Source organism: Ictidomys tridecemlineatus, chromosome 2 (genome assembly GCF_052094955.1).
Source record: "Ictidomys tridecemlineatus isolate mIctTri1 chromosome 2, mIctTri1.hap1, whole genome shotgun sequence".
In the NCBI taxonomy this organism is placed as follows: Eukaryota; Metazoa; Chordata; class Mammalia; order Rodentia; family Sciuridae; genus Ictidomys; species Ictidomys tridecemlineatus.
This window is the reverse complement of record NC_135478.1, coordinates 39,286,196-39,301,982: the sequence shown is the minus strand read 5'-3', so window position 1 is coordinate 39,301,982 and position 15,787 is coordinate 39,286,196. Positions and strand designations below refer to the sequence as shown.

Sequence of the window (15,787 nt, the reverse complement as noted above, 5' to 3'; positions counted from 1 at the left end):
ATTTGAGCACATAATAATTTTCAATTTCTCTAAGGCAGAATAAGAAAAACAACATGAAAGGAGTGTAATTAGGAAGTACACAAAGGCCATTTATTAAATGAATGAACTTTGTGTGTTAAGTCCAGAACCATGTCCTTTTCTTTTTAAATTCATTTGCTTGTTCTAATTTGATATATATATGACAGCAGAATGCATTTTGTTTCGTAGTACACAAAGGAGCACAATTTTTCCTTTCTCTGGTTATACACAAAGTCGAGTCACATCATTTGTGTCTTCATACATGTACCTAGTGTCATGATGTCCGTCTCATTCCACCATCTTTTCTACCCCCATGCTCCCTCCCTTCCTCCAGATCCATGTCCTTGCTCCCCTCAGTTTGTTGGAGTTCAGACAATAGAGTTTGTGGCAGAGTCATCCCACATCCATTCCACTCAATACTTCTGTTATCCATTCTGGTGCACTCTAACAAATCACCAAAGAAAGACATCTGTCTTACACTCGTCTTCGTTTTCTGGTTGCTACTAACATGCTTACTCCCAATTCTTATTTATCTGTCAAGTGTTACCCATATTAGTAGAGCTCCTTACTCTGGTGCATGATAGTTATTCATTAATGTCCTCATTTTATTTAAGATGGCTCAAACTTATTCTTAGGTGATCTTTTTTTTTTTTTTTTTAATGAGAAAATAAAAACGACTCTTTGGCTTCTTGGTCAAAGATGTCAGTCTGATAGAGGCTTCTAGAAAGGGGCACTTGGAGGAGTTAATAAGGTGGCTGCAGGTTCCTCTTCCCCCTGCCTCTAAGGAGCTGGCTTTCCTCATTGTTCTCTTGGGGCCTAATGAGCAGGTTTGGATTCTGCAGCAGTGTGTTCCGCATTAGAGGCGGCTGGCCAACTCCAGCCCTCACTGCACGGTGGGCTGCGCTTTCCTCATTCCTCTTCCCCGTGGTACCAGTTCACCCCCCAGTGTCAGCTGAGAGCAGGATTCCCTTGGCAAGAGTCTGCGCCTTCATGCTGTACTCTGTTGGCCCTTCCCACCTCCAGGGACAGCCAGCTGCACAGAGCTATTTTAGATGGCCAACAAAGCACTCAAGCTTTTAGAAGGCAAGGCTGCCTCCCCCTTCTTTTTCTTCTCTCTTCTTGGCTCCCTTTTCCTCCCTCTTTGCCTTCAGCCTTTTCTCACACATACCATTGAAGTTGATGTTGGAGGTTGGAAAGCTGTTAACCTAGTTCTTTTTTTTTTACAAAAAAATCTGAATTCATTATAATAAAATAATTTATTTGGATGCACATACAGATGGAGTATCCCTTATCTAAGATTCTTGTGACTAGAAAGTGCATCAGATTTTGGATTCTTTCAGATGTTGGGATATATACATTGACTTTACCCATGGAGCATTCCTAGTCTGAAAACCCCCAAATCAGAAATGATCTAAAATCCAAAACTTTTTACAACGAAAAGTAAAAGTTGCTTGGTGGTCACAAACAAACTGTATATGCTGAGGACTCTGCTGCTTCTAAAAGAGTACAAGAGCAGAGTAAGTTGAAGTCATTAGTGGAGATGGAGAGAAAAATCCTCGCAGAGTTGACAGGCAGACCTAGAGTGGGGAGTTGAGTACTACTTCATGAGAGTTGACTCCATGGGCAAGATGGGATCCATTGGAGCCTCCCATCACATGAATTGGCTGTGTGGGTGATCATTTTGAACTAGAAATCCTGGTAATTGAGTCAGTATGAGCAAAGATTCAGGGTGCCCCATAAGTAGATTGATAGCTACATGACTAGGGAGGATCATTAGGTATATGGATGAAAAAAAAAGACACTATTTGAAAAATAGTCTATAAATGGGCAGAATGGGGTGAGCACATGCCTGTGCTTGTATGTGCAGGCAGATGAAATCTAAATCCACACGCGAGACTACAAGAGACTGGGTTTGGAGGAACGAAAGTAAGGATGGGGCAAATTAATGATATATAAAATATATTTTTTTAAGTAGGAAGGCATATTAGGACTTGGTGACATTAGAAATGGGGAATCTTTTCCTCAGTCTTGTTTGGGTGTGGCTGTGAAACTGATAGCAGTAGGATAGGATATAGGACTGAGATAGGATTTGAGAGAGGATAGGATTCGTTTCACTGGAACACATGTGAAATGCCTCTTGTCTCCTAAGTGATGCTTGGAGGCATAGAGATGTTAAGAATCCCCCGTTCCCACAAAGTTACTTTTGTTCAAAAGTTTACCATCTTCCAAGTGCCACATGAGGTGTATGGAAACCACTTGGTGAACACTTACTTTTGACAATTTCTTTTTTTTTTTAATGACCTTCTGAGGCCAGCTTTTTTCTTTTTTAATATTTATTTTTTATTTGTAGTTGGACCCAATCCCTTTATTTTACTTATTTACTTTTATGTGGTGCTGAGGATCAAACTCAGGGACTCACACGTGCTAGGCGAGCGCTCTACCGCTGAGCCTGAGCCCCAGCCCTAGCCCCAGCCCCTTGAGAATTTCTTTAAGAAAAGAAAAAATTTTAAGTTGAACCATAGTCCTCCACGTATTTCTGAAGGCATCCACTTAAGAGAGTGCCCTTGGGATTCTTCAACTTGTTTCTTTTTGCCTTTTGAAAAATTGCTGTCCAGAAGATTTTAAATTACAGGAGTGGTCACATTGTGTTTCTTATTGGACAACGATAATCTTGACTTACCAGGAATATACTTTTACTAGCCTCCTTCATTTTATGAAGTTGTTTGTTTAACTGTTAGGATTACATATTCATGCTTCAGTCATTACCAGCCATATGTTTGAAATAAAGCACTTAGGAACTAGAATTTTTTTTTTTGTTTTCCTTTGCGAATTCAGTTAGTGACTTTTAATGTGTTTTGTTTTCTTTTCCAACGTACAATTGTGATATGTTCAGGGTGATGGTTTTTGAGGTTTTTGTTTTTTAAAAGAAAATGGCAGTGCCTTGGAATTAGGTACCTGAGGATATTAAGAATTATTTTTATAGAATAAAACATCTCTCAGACTTCTGGAATCAGCCCTTGGTGGCTCATGTCATGGTTGTGTTGAATAACAGACAATATTTTAGAGCAGCTTTTTGGGAAGCAAACAGTATAGGTTGGGGTTCAACCTTGAGAAGTGTAAATAATAGTGGGGCTATAACTGTTCCAGGCTTTTGGGACTTTCTGAGGGCCTGTTCATCTCCTCCAGTCTCAAAAGAGCAGTTCCTTGCTGATGGATGTGAAGAGACCCTGCCACTTGACTGGGTAGTGAATGCCCAGGGCTGCTTTCCTATAACTCTGACAGAGCTCCTCAGAGAAGCCAAGCAAAATAATTGGTTCTTATGCTAAAGATGACAAGTAGGCCTTAGGGGCAGTGTGTTCTCTCAATATTGGCTTTTCTTGATGGCAGGGACAAGTCATTGGAAGATGGTTGTGTAAATGTCACTAAAGGACCATGATATAAAACAATGTTTTCGTTTCTTACCTGATAATAGCATTCATCCTTTCCTCCCATTTTGTTTCATAAAAAGTACTTTGTTAGGAAAACGTTTCGTTAGGCCTGTTGACTTGCACTGTATCATTACAGACTTCTTTCACTAACCACGTGTTCTTCCTGTGCTTTACAGATAATTAAAAAGCTGATAGAACGAAAACAGGCCCAGATTCGTAAAGTCTACCCTGGACTTTCCTGTTTTAAAGATGGAGTTCGACAGATTCCTATAGAAAGCATTCCTGGAATTAGTATGTATAGACCTTTTTTTAAAAGCATCATCTTTTGGTAACACCATGAATTGTTTAACACAAATTCAGAGTGCAGTAATTTGAAAAGCCTTTTGTTGCCCTTCTCTCTCCATGAAGACAGCAAAAGCTTTCCTGTGAATGTCTTTTCTTCTATCCCAATTCATAGAAACCAAACAGAGTGCCCTCTTGCTAGAGCTGTTTATATTCACCATTTGTTGAGAGCCTGCCATTTGTAGCACAATGCTTGGCACTACCCATATGCACCACTGATAGAAGGGAATTCTACTCTTAACCCTTGAGAAAATAGACTCCCAGAATGGTTATTTCATGTAACATTAAATGGCACATAATCAGATGGTTAGAATTAGATACAAGACAGTTCTGATCTCCTTCAAACAGCTTGCTGTTTGCACCAAGTCTTATTGGAATGGCAATTGAAACTGCATAGATATGTGCTTGAACACATTAGTTTCCTCAGAGTTTAAGATTATTTTCCATGTGTCATGGAAATCATATAATTGATTACAAGTCCCTTATTTTACATTAGTTTTCTTAAAAGGGTTCTTTTCTGTAGATTAGAGATGAGTTGTATTGGGTTTTTATAGATTAAAAGCCATTGATTATCATTGACTATCATTTGGTATTCTTGTTTAGTTCAAACCCATGTTCATGTAATATACTGAAGATGGGAAAAATAAAACAAAATATAGAATTCTCCAGAAAAATTAAGAATGTATTTGGGTAAGATTACTTCATCATATCTATCCTATAGAAAAATCTTACTATTACTGTTAAACCCAGAAATTCTACTTCCCTATATTGTCCCTGTTAATGGCATAATAGCTGCTTGTATCACAGATGCTTATTTGTTTCAAGCATTCATCTGTTTCCTTTTTTAAATCAGCTAATCTCAAAAGGGATAATCTCCTGATTCTTAGAGTTCTGATTTGATTTATATTTTGATAAACTCACGAGGCAAGATGTTAAGCAACATATTTAGGGTAAGTGAGTGTTTAGGAGAGAGCAGGAAATCAAATCCAGATCTGTGGGTCCCCAGGATGTCTGCAGTAAAACATCTCATATTACAAGCAGGGTCCTGGCCAAATACACTAGAAACCAGAGCAGGGTTTGTTCTCATCTAAAATAACAGCTTTCCCTTTTGACGTGGTGATTAGCAAATCATTTGATTTCCAATCCAAAAAAATACAGTACTAGATCATTTTTTTTTTTTTTTCTCCGTAAGAGGCTGGAGTTCCTGCTTTCAAAAACACAAATGTGCAGGATAAGGTTGTTGGATTGGGAATCGTTTGGTGTTGTGAGCTATGTAAGGAAGTAAATAAGTTCTGTTAATTTCTGTCTGTCCCCCAAAATAGACTTTTGTTGAGGCATGGCCGTCACTTAGTGTGCTTTTGATAAGTAGGAAGTATGTTATTCTCTTGACCAACAGCAGTTCTCATTTAGTGTTTGATTTTGTTGACATTTAGGAGAGACAGGCTGGAAACCAAGTGGAAAAGAGAAAAGGTAAGTAAGACGGGTGGATGATGTTAATAGAAGTGATCTTTTTCACCTCCCAGCAATTTAGAGAAAAAGGGAAAACTGATGATAATCAGTTATATCATAGTTGGTGGGTTTCACTTTTCATTAAACGTTCTAGAATGGTTCCGGTTTTTCCTTTCTTTTCTTTCTTTTTTTTTTTTTTTTAATGAGACCTAGCTGAATAGTAATCAGCTGGCAAAGAGGGTAAAAGCTAATCCTTGTTGTTTATTCTTTTCAAGTAAAGAGCCCAAAGATCCTGACCAACTGTACAGCACACTCAAGAGCATCCTCCAGCAGGTGAAGGTGGGTGTTCTCTTCGTTTGCCTCATGCAAGTATTTTGAAATGATTTCCCAACGTGGAATTTCCATATTAGATACCTTACTTTTTTCTTTACCCAAGAGCCATCAAAGCGCTTGGCCCTTCATGGAACCTGTGAAGAGAACAGAAGCTCCCGGATATTATGAAGTTATAAGGTTCCCCATGGGTAATACCATTAAAATTTTCTAAGTATCGATTTGAAACTCTCTGGATGGTGGTGTGGGGGACAAAGAGTGGCTGAGGTTGATTTGTAGTCCTCTGTGGTGTGGAGTAGGAAGTGTATGATGGGGGTGGGATTCTATTTACTTGTGGTGGGGGAACAGTCATGTCAGAGCAGGAGGACAAGAGCGAAGCGGGTGGGTCTGTTCAGTAGAGACAGCATGCAGCTGTCTTTGAGAGCCCCACACACTCGCCACACCAGATGCAGAAAGTCGAGGTGGAGGACTGAACTGCAGGTAGTACTGGACATGGAAACTGGCTGCTTGGACATAACCTTGTTATATTCTACCTGTTTGGTTGCAAATGGAAAAATAGCAGGTTTTGTCCTCTTGATATGCTTTAAGCCTGTCCTAATTGGCTATTCCTTATAAGAATTTTTCAAGGTAATATGAAAGAAGGTAGTTTAAGCCAATTGGCTACTGTACTTTCAGAGGGAGAAAGTATAGATAATGGAGTTCTTGATTGTCCACGATGTTGATAGTTACTGTTGTTGGTCAACGTATACTGTTTAAACTTTGTCCTCCTCCAAAAGCAACGAAAGACCCCTTAGAAATGGGAATTGTAGAATTTGGTGTTATGCTTTGTACTATGATAAAAGGAATGCTTAATTGAATCAGTTGAGAACCCCCAGGTTTTCTCTTTTGTCAGTACTGGGGATAAAACCCAGGGGAACTTTTATTACTGAGCTACATCCTCAACCCTTTTTAATTTTTAGACAGGTTCTCACCAAGTTGCTGAGGTTAGCCTCCAACTTGAGATCTTCCTGTCTTACTCTCCTGAGTAGCTGGGATTACAGGCGTGAACCACCATGCCCCTGCTGAGAACTCCCAATTTTAAATCATTTTGGCAGTGTGCAGATGACAGCTAGCTGAAGTGAGAGGCAGTTCCTTTTCTGTTCCAAGTGTTAACATGTGAAAGAAAGAAGGAAAGGGATCCACAAGGTCCTCCATGACTGAGAGTTATTTGCAGGTGTTTCCTATGGCACTGCTTTTTACATGAATGTTATTGATAGTTATAATGATTTGGGTGGCCTACAGTCATTATATCTCTATGTGTTTTTCTGTCTCTCATCTCTGCCTCGCTACTCTACATTTTAGTATAAGAAAATCAGAGGGAGAGTTGACTTAGTCTAGGACCCTAAATGTCAGGGTGGTTTGGGAATTGGTATTTTCCACCATGTGAAAAATTCGTTAGAATCCTTTAGTTTTCGTTTCCAGCCCTAAGCGAACTGGTTTTAGCATCCTCCGGACATCTCTTTTTTTGCTACCCCTGAGATATATATCTCTAGCCCCACCTCAACTGGTTTTGGGAAACTCTCTCATGAGAGTGTGAGTGTGGGGAGTAGTTCCCTCCACACTTGCAGTGTGAGGCCTCGTAATTCCCCCTTAATGTAACTTAAAGTCTGTTGTGTGGAAGTTTCTTGCTTGATCTATTCTGAGAAAGGTTTGAGCTTCTCTAGTTGGAAGCCACCTGTAGGCACACCCAAGAGCTCATGAGGAGAAAATTGACCCTGTTGAGCAATGCCAGTAATGGATGAGATGTGGACCAGGCAGATTTCATTGAAACAGAAATGGTGCTCCTTAGTGGAACAATAATTCTTTTCTTGAGATGCCTTTAGATGCTGAACAAAATGTGTAGTCCTGCCCCTAAGATGTTCATGTATTTGAAGATAAGACTGATGAAACAATAATTTTACATTTCCCCATTATTTCCTTTATGGGTTTTTTTGTTGTTTTTCTTTTGTTGGTACTGGGTATTGAACCCAGGGGTGCTTTACCCCCTGAACTATATTCCTAGTTCTTTTCATTTATTTATTTTTAAATTTTGAGACAGGATCTCAGTAAGTTGTTGAGGTGCTTGCTAACTTTTCTAAGACTGGCCTCAAAATTGTGATCCTCCTGCTTCGGCCTCCTGAGTTGCTGGGATTATAGGTGTATGTCACTGTGCCTGGCCTTCATAGATTTTTCTAGAATCATTTCTTCTTTTTTCCCTTGTGTTCTAAAAACTCCGTTGTCTCCTGGGATGGAGTCTCACATGTCATGTGGTGAGCTGTACATGGATTGGACTGTGTCAACATTTTGACTCGAGCCTGGTTCTTCCTACCCATGGATCCGTAGGCAGGGTTTTCCTGTTTACAATTCCCAGGTTGGGTAGGGAGGGGAATGAAAATAGAATAATTTATTGGTGTCATCACCTATATTTAGTCACCTATTTTAACCTGCACCATTTGGTCATTTGAGAGAATCGGAGAAAGCTAGGGATAGAAGATGCTATCTTAGAATAGAAGGGAAATAGAGGAAGTATTCAAAACACACCATATTATTCAGGAAGGTACAGACTCTAAAATTCTAGTTTTGTTTCTTTTACCTTTTATGCTCTCCCATTTCTGCTTACCCACTTCCCTCCAAAAAAAAAAAAAAAAAAGTTTGGAAAGCTTTTGAGCCAACTTTTTTGTGTCAAATTCTGTCCACCCCCGGTGTGCTTACTTGTATTTTCTTTTTTTTTTTTTTTCTCTATGATTTTTCCTTCTAAAACATTATATTGGACAGCAGAAGTTTAAGTGGCAGACAGCAAAGTGGTAGGAATGTAAACACCTAATTTTACTTAAGGAGGCATAATTTAGTTGTTCTTAAAGGAAAGAACATCTTGATCTGTTCAGTCACACTTAGGTGAGATATTTGGTGGAGAATTTGCGAAGTCTTTGTTTATCTTAACACTTTCAGGTTTTTTTTTTTCCCTCTCTCTCCAAACTGTTTCAGTTTAAGAAAGGAAAACTAAAAGTTGAGCTTCCAGAGGGATGACATACATTGTTGAGATTCTAGGCTTTAATCAGAAGAGATAAGCAGTACAAAACATTTCTCATTTTTTTTCCTTTGGTGTTTTGTGGCAGAATTAGAATTTTAATGCAAGTAAATTTTTTTTCCCATTTTGGGATGTAGTACATCAATTTACTAATCTTATTAAATGATAATGCCAATGTATTTACTTATAAATTTCTCTCCCTCTGGAAAATTTGATAATATAGTGGGACCTTGGGGTATTGGTAGTTAGAATGTTTTTTTTTTAAAGCCATTTTATCTTATTTTTCCATGTATAGTTACTACAATCATAACTTTTAATGATAGAACCAGACTTAACAACCAGGGGCCCATAAACAGACAAATGTTAGCGTCTTCTAATTTGCATGGAGTTCTTTAAATTGGTCCCAAGAGTGAGGATGGAGGAAATTGCATTGTAGTCTTGCAAGTTTAGATGAAGTACTGTTTTCACTTATAGACTAATACAATTTAAAGGAAGTAGATATATGGGGAAATTTTTTAAAAATATTTTTTTAGTTGTACATGGACACAACACCTTTATTATTTATTTACTTATTTTTATGTGGTGCTGAGGATCAAACCCTGTGCCTCACACATGCGAGGAAAGTGCTCTGCCACTGAACCACAATCCCAGCCCAATTGGGAAAATATTTTTTACAAGTCTTGCTAGGCTTACTTGCTTTGGAAACATAGATTACGAAGTAAAGTTTGTCATTTTTATAACATTCATGACACATGAGACCTCTGTTTGGTTTTTTTTTTTTTTTTACTATTTTATGTGCCAGTGATGTGTTTGCAGATGATTAATTTTTCTACTGTAGTCCTGTGTAGAACACCAAAACAACTGTGAATTTAGTGAAATAAACTCAGTCTGATTGTTTTCTGTAATTAAATGATTCAGTACAAAAGTTCCACCTGCTCTCTGCCATGAAGACAGAGCCTCTTCTGTTTAATTCTGAATGAATAGCTAACAGTAGTCAGTTCATCAAACTTATCGTTGCTAATCTACTTAACTTCCTTGTGCTCAATAGGGGATTAGACCAGATGACTGATAATGGTCCCTTTAATGTTAAAATGGCTGTGATTTTACATAAAAAAAAAAGTCAAAAAGAATGAACATAAGATTTAAGAATTATTTTCCTTGATCCTAAGAATTTATCTTAAACAACAGTATTGCGATGAGAAAAACGTAATTGAACCAACAACAGATTTCTTTCCCAGTGTCACTTTTATCAGGTGGTGTTTAAAAGGAGTCAAAGATTGCTAATATTTTTTTTTTCCTGTGCAGATCTGAAAACCATGAGTGAACGCCTCAAGAATAGGTACTACGTGTCTAAGAAATTATTCATGGCAGACTTACAGCGAGTTTTTACCAATTGCAAAGAGTACAACCCCCCTGAGAGTGAATACTACAAATGTGCCAATATCCTGGAGAAATTCTTCTTCAGTAAAATTAAGGAAGCTGGATTAATTGACAAGTGATTTCTTTTCCCTCTGCTTCTTAGAAACTCATTGAGCAGTGTGCCTAAAGCAAGGTGGTTTAGTTTTTTAAAGAATTGGATGATGTGTTGAAGAGACTTGTAAATGTAATAATTAGCACTTTTGAAAAACAAAAAAAACCTCCTTTTAGCTTTCAGATATGTATTTAAATTGAAGTCATAGAACATTTTTATTTTATGGAATAGATTTTAATCTATTTACTACTATTATGTAAATTTTCTATGGCATGTCCATTAGCCAACTATTCCATGATAGATGATCAGGGGTTTCCTCAAAACCTGTATATGAGGAAATTGCACATAGTACCATGATTTGGGGGAATCTAGAAAATTTTCAGACCGTGAATGTTTCCATTTTTTTCTAATGGAATGTGAGAGTTTATTTTTATTTTATTCTGAAGGACTTTAAGGAAGGGATACATGATAAAGAGCCCTGTAAAAGGTTAAATATGTGATGTTGAAGTCTCATTGTAGACTTTTTATATATATATTTTTAAAACACTCATCTAGATGAGGTGCTTTGAGCAGTTCTGAAAAATGCAGTTTCACAAAAGCAAACTGCTTTGATTCCTAAGGAACAAATTCTAAATAATGCAAACTTTTTATAAGTATCTGGGGTTTTGATAATTCTGTGTACCTACAACAAATTTGTGAGTGTATAACCACTATTTCTATAATTCTTTTCTCTACATAAAAATGTAATATCATGTTGACTTAGCTTATGCAGGCCATAAGTTCCAAAAGGTAATTTCCTAGGCCACAAAGGCATACACTTGAAAACACTTGAGATCAAATCAATGTGCTTTAATAGGAAAAGATGTGATAGTCAATACATCTATCAATCTGGTGAGTCTTTGCTCTAATAAATGAGGATTTTTTCCTCTTTTTGTGATACACACAACCCCACCAAATAATGACTATGTGAATCATTTTCTTTTTGGATCTCCAGATTATGTTTATTGTTTGAGGTGAATTAAGTTCCCACCAAGGTTTGCTGTCAGTATTTTAACACCTTCATCGCTGTATTGGTCCAGGGTTCTATCCCACTGAAATCCATCACACGGTCTTACTAACTAACCTGTCTTAAGATTCCAGCTTAGTGCTTGGTTTTATTTACTGATTACACTACATAGAAAAGTGGGACATCTGCCACCCCAACTCTGGGAAAACCAACTAATATACCACCATATAAATGAAGGCCATCTGGATGGTTTCGACACTAATTTTTATGATGCAAATTTATAAACTGATTTTGTAAAGGACGAGGTTTTAAAAATGTAATTTAACTTATGTTTTCTATCAGCCTAAATTAAAATGGGTCATCAGTAGTCATTAAAAACAGTTGTGAGAAATAATCTGTATGAAGGAAAAAAAACTTGCAAATGACTATTAAGTTGGAAGTATTGTTTTTGATGTATAAGGGATGTTCAGAATGCTCACATTTGAAAAACTCCTCAACTTTTTTTTTTTAGTATAAGAAACCACCTTGAGTGGTGCCTAGATTTCTAATGAAGAATGATGATACAGTTTGGAAAAGTATCTTGGACTGGTTTTAAACAGAGCTTTGTACCGGATTTGCCGAAGCATCTGTTCAGCTTGGTATCCTGTGAAAGTTTGTTATTTTCTGGGTAGACATTCTTATAGAGTATTGTCTTTAAAATCAGATTGTCTCTTCTATATTGAAAGCATTTTTATGTTTTCTAATTTAAAAATTAATATTTTCTTATAGATACTGTGCAATAAAGCTGAAGTAGAATGTGTGGTTTTTGCAAATGCTTTAACAGCTGATAAAATTTTACATTTGTAAAATTAATATATTGTACTGGTACAAAATAGTTTTAAATTATATTTTAAAAAGCTCCCAATCTGGTGGTGTGTTTTCTTCTTCTAGCAGCCTGAGGTCAATAAGAGAAATGTGTGATCTTGTTTGTCCATTGACTGTATCCTTAATCCTTGGCTCTTTGGCTTTTGCTGAAGGTGTTTGGAATTGCTGCATTTGTGGGCATTTTTGTTAAAAACCCATATTCCATTGGTGAGAGTTTTTTCAAGTGGAAAGACACTGTTGTTTGTGTCAACAACAGCAACAAAAGATCCATCCGTAAAAGAGTCTTATAAGTTAAAAGATGGTTTTAGCCAGGTGCATGGTACACAGCTGTAATGCCAAGCATCTTGAAGGCTGAAGCAGGTGCATGGCAAGTTCAAGGTCAGCCTGGGTAACTTAGTAAGAACCTGCCTTAAAATAATAAAAGGACTACAGGGATATAGCTCAGTGGTAGAGCACAACTGGGTTTGGTTCTCAGTGATCACCCCCTCCTCCAAAAAAAAAAAAAAGTGGTGATGGTGGGTGGGGGGTGTTTGTATTTATTCTTTTACTTTCCTTCTGTGAAGTACAGAAATACAGGAATGAGGAGAGACTTAAAAGTACAACAGATTTTTAAACATCATGAAAATGAGCAGCTAATGCTACTCAAAATGCTGTCTATAGGAAATAATATATCCTGCTAGGGTTTGAGAAGACCCAACAAAGAATCGGACAGCTCTTCCCTACTGAAATCTGAACCTGGAAGTTAAAAAAAAAAAAAAAAAAAAGTCACACACTGGCCAAAATATCACCTTTACTACTAACAAAAAGAGTCCTGGAGAATGTTGCCTCCTTATCGGAGGCAAATGGTTTTTGCAGTGGGGAACCCCAGAATGTGATCGACTCTTCCATCATCTGCAGCTCCACACCACTGTGGACTTCCGCCTCCATGGGCAAGGCTTTTACTATTAGACTCAGTGTATGGCCAAGAGCAATGGTGCTCTCTGAAGGCAGGCTACTTGAAAAGCATGGGTCAGAGAAGGACTTATCAATCTATGTCCAGCCTTCTTTGATAAGGGTGTTATTGCTTATTGCATAGTTAGGGTGAGTCTCAGGTGAGGAATGAATGATGGAGCAGGAGGAAGCCAGAAGATGGGTGTGCAAATGAAACTTGGAAATTATATGTGTAAGATTCAAAAAATTTTTTTTCCTTTTCTGATTATTCAACCAGTCATTTAAAAATGGCCATATTTATTAAAAGAAACTGGTGAAAAGGGGACTGTGAGTTCTATGTTTTAACCAGAAGTAAAGTTTATAATCATGGTGATTTAGAAACAAAAGATTATACTGAGGGACTGTGGGAAGGCTAGTATTTTGTCATTCTTAAGCTTCTGTTTTTCAGATTAGCTCTCAATGTTTATTTATTTAGGTACTAGGGATTGAACTCAGGGGCATTGTAATACGGAGCTACATCTCCAGTTCTTTTGGTTTTATATTTTGAGACAGGGTCTGACTAAGTTGCTGAAGCTAGCCTTGAACTTTTTGATCCTCCTGCCTTAGCTTCCCGAGTTGCTTGGATGACAGGGAGGGCACCACTTTTCCTGGCCCTCAGTGTTTCTTTAAAAAATTCTAAGTGCTGCACAAGGAAGGTTACTGGTGGCAGTCCTTGGCCTCTTCCACATTGTTCTGAGCTATTGTTAGTCCTTAACTACCCTTCTCTTTTTAACAAAGTAAAAATGCCAAAGAGATCATTTTACTTGGGAATATCAAAGATCATAATAATTACAAATTCTTAAGAGATAGTAGTTAGTATGACATTTTTTCTTTTTTGAAACATTTTTCAATTTCTTGACTATTTTTTCTGTGAGAAAAAAAAGGTAGAGGATGGGGAAGATGGGCAAGGAGGGTGGTGGCAGGGACTGAAATCAAGCTTGAATCTTAAGGCTTTTGTTAGTAACTACTTTCTCCTTTGGATGCAACAGTGCTGTAAATTGTGATGAAGATTACTAGGGCAGCCCAGTGCGGTGGTGCATGCCTGTAATCCCAGCTCTTGGGAGGCTGAGGCAGGAGGATCAAGAGTTCAAAAGCCAGCTTCAGCAATGGCAAGGTGCTAAGCAACTCAGCGAGACCCTGTCTCTAAATAAAATAAAAAATGGGGCTGGGGATGTGGCTTAGTGGTTGAGTGCCCCTGAGTTCAACCTGCAGTACCCTCCCCAACCCCCTTGCCCCCCCCCAAAAAAAACACCCAGATATCCCAGATAACCAGAGCAAATACAGTGTTACTATTGTCCCAGTTAAGTAAACAGATGAAAATGGATTTTAGGATGGGGAAAAATAAAAATGGCAAGAAACTTCCCAGTTGTACTTTGGAAGAAGATCTTCAGCAAAATATATAGAAGATGCTCAAAGGAGATGAGAGAATAACCACCATGAGCATCATGAAAAGCCACTTATGACAGCATTGTGGGGAAAGGAAGCTAACCAGGACAAAGCTGGACATTTTGTCAGGGTTTATTAAAACAGTGGGATTTCAACAAAGCAAACGAGTTAAGGTTTTAGCTCCCCCTTGCTGCTTTGGCAGTGTCAGCTGAAAAAGGGGAAAACCAAGTTACTTATGTGTATTTAGATATATGTGTGTGTGAGTTGAACTGAAGGTTACCAGTTTCAGCTTAACTAGGTTAGAAGTTCTTTAAAAGAAATCTTGGTGAATTTGTTGGAGGCCTAAGGGCCTCCTTAATGAACAAGATCACATTCCTTCACATTCTGGCATATCAGTTCCTGTGATTGTTGGACTCTCCTAAACTTCATGGGTGAACCCAGTTTAAGAAGTTTTGCTGTCAATCTTCCATCTTATGCATTTGGCAGGTGGATGTCTAGTTTCAGCTTAAATACATCTAAGAATAGGGAATTGCCTTTTTGTGTTTGTGCAATAGGACTGCCCAACAATGGAACAAAGTGCTATAACAAAGCTTTTGGGTTGGGTTGAATTTAGTTGTTTTAAAGACCCTTTAATTCAATACTGTTTGTGACCAAGCTATATTCACATCTTTTTTTTTTTCAGAATGCTATTAAATGTGCCAGCACTGTTTCTATCCCTAATACAACATAGCACACTTGTGTATTTGTAAACTGTAGGCACGATTCAACCTCCCTTCTAATTTTAAAATCACCATTCTTTTTTAATTTTTTAAAAAGGGCCGTAATTAACATGCAACAAAATGCATGGATTTTAAGTGTTTGGTTAGATGACTTTTGTCAGTTGTGGAGTATATCAACTACTCTAAAAAGAACATTTCCATCACCCAAGAAAAATTCCCTCCTGCCTCTTTCCAATAAATTCTTTCCTGCTCCAGGCAACCACTTCTGTCACCATTGATTAGTTCTGTCCTTTGATTTCATGTAAATTGAATCTTGCTATTTGTACTCTTGGGTGTGGTTCATCCATGTGGTGGCATGTTATCATTGCTTCAATCCTATGCAATTTAATTTTCTATTCAACTTCAGTGGACATTTGGGTAGTTTCCAGCTCTTAAAATAAAGCTGTTGCAATCATTTTTGTATAGGACTTTTTGTAAACATATGCTTCTATTTTGTGTAAATACCAGAGTGAAATTATTAAGTCACAATGTAGACATGGATTATTTTTTTCAATCTAGGGATTATACTTGGGGGGGGGGCACTCGACCACTGAGCCACATCCCAGTCCTATTTTGTATTTTATTTAGAGATAGGGTTTCACTGAGTTGCTAAGCACCTCGCCATTGCCCAGGCTGGCTTTGGACTTGCAATCCTCCTGTTTCAGCCTCCTGAGCTGCTGGTATTACAGGCGTGCACCACATGCTCAGCTTGGATTTTAT

General features: G+C 37.8%; 1 protein-coding gene across 2 annotated transcripts in view; it reads left to right on the top strand.

The window, feature by feature from the left end:
• The window catches only part of Kat2b (lysine acetyltransferase 2B), a 106,037-nt gene extending 94,043 nt beyond the window's left edge, over positions 1-11,994 (top strand). The window contains exons 14-18 of one of the 2 annotated variants that reach the window (XM_078038305.1): positions 3,623-3,737; positions 5,222-5,258; positions 5,513-5,576; positions 5,674-5,758; positions 9,919-11,994. In XM_078038305.1, the coding sequence (XP_077894431.1) occupies positions 3,623-3,737; positions 5,222-5,258; positions 5,513-5,576; positions 5,674-5,758; positions 9,919-10,112 (495 nt within the window). In that variant the 3' untranslated portion in view covers positions 10,113-11,994. The remainder of the gene's footprint in view (positions 1-3,622; positions 3,738-5,221; positions 5,259-5,512; positions 5,577-5,673; positions 5,759-9,918) is intronic. The other variant, XM_078038306.1, reaches the window with a different exon arrangement.
• Positions 11,995-15,787: the final 3,793 nt, after the last annotated feature.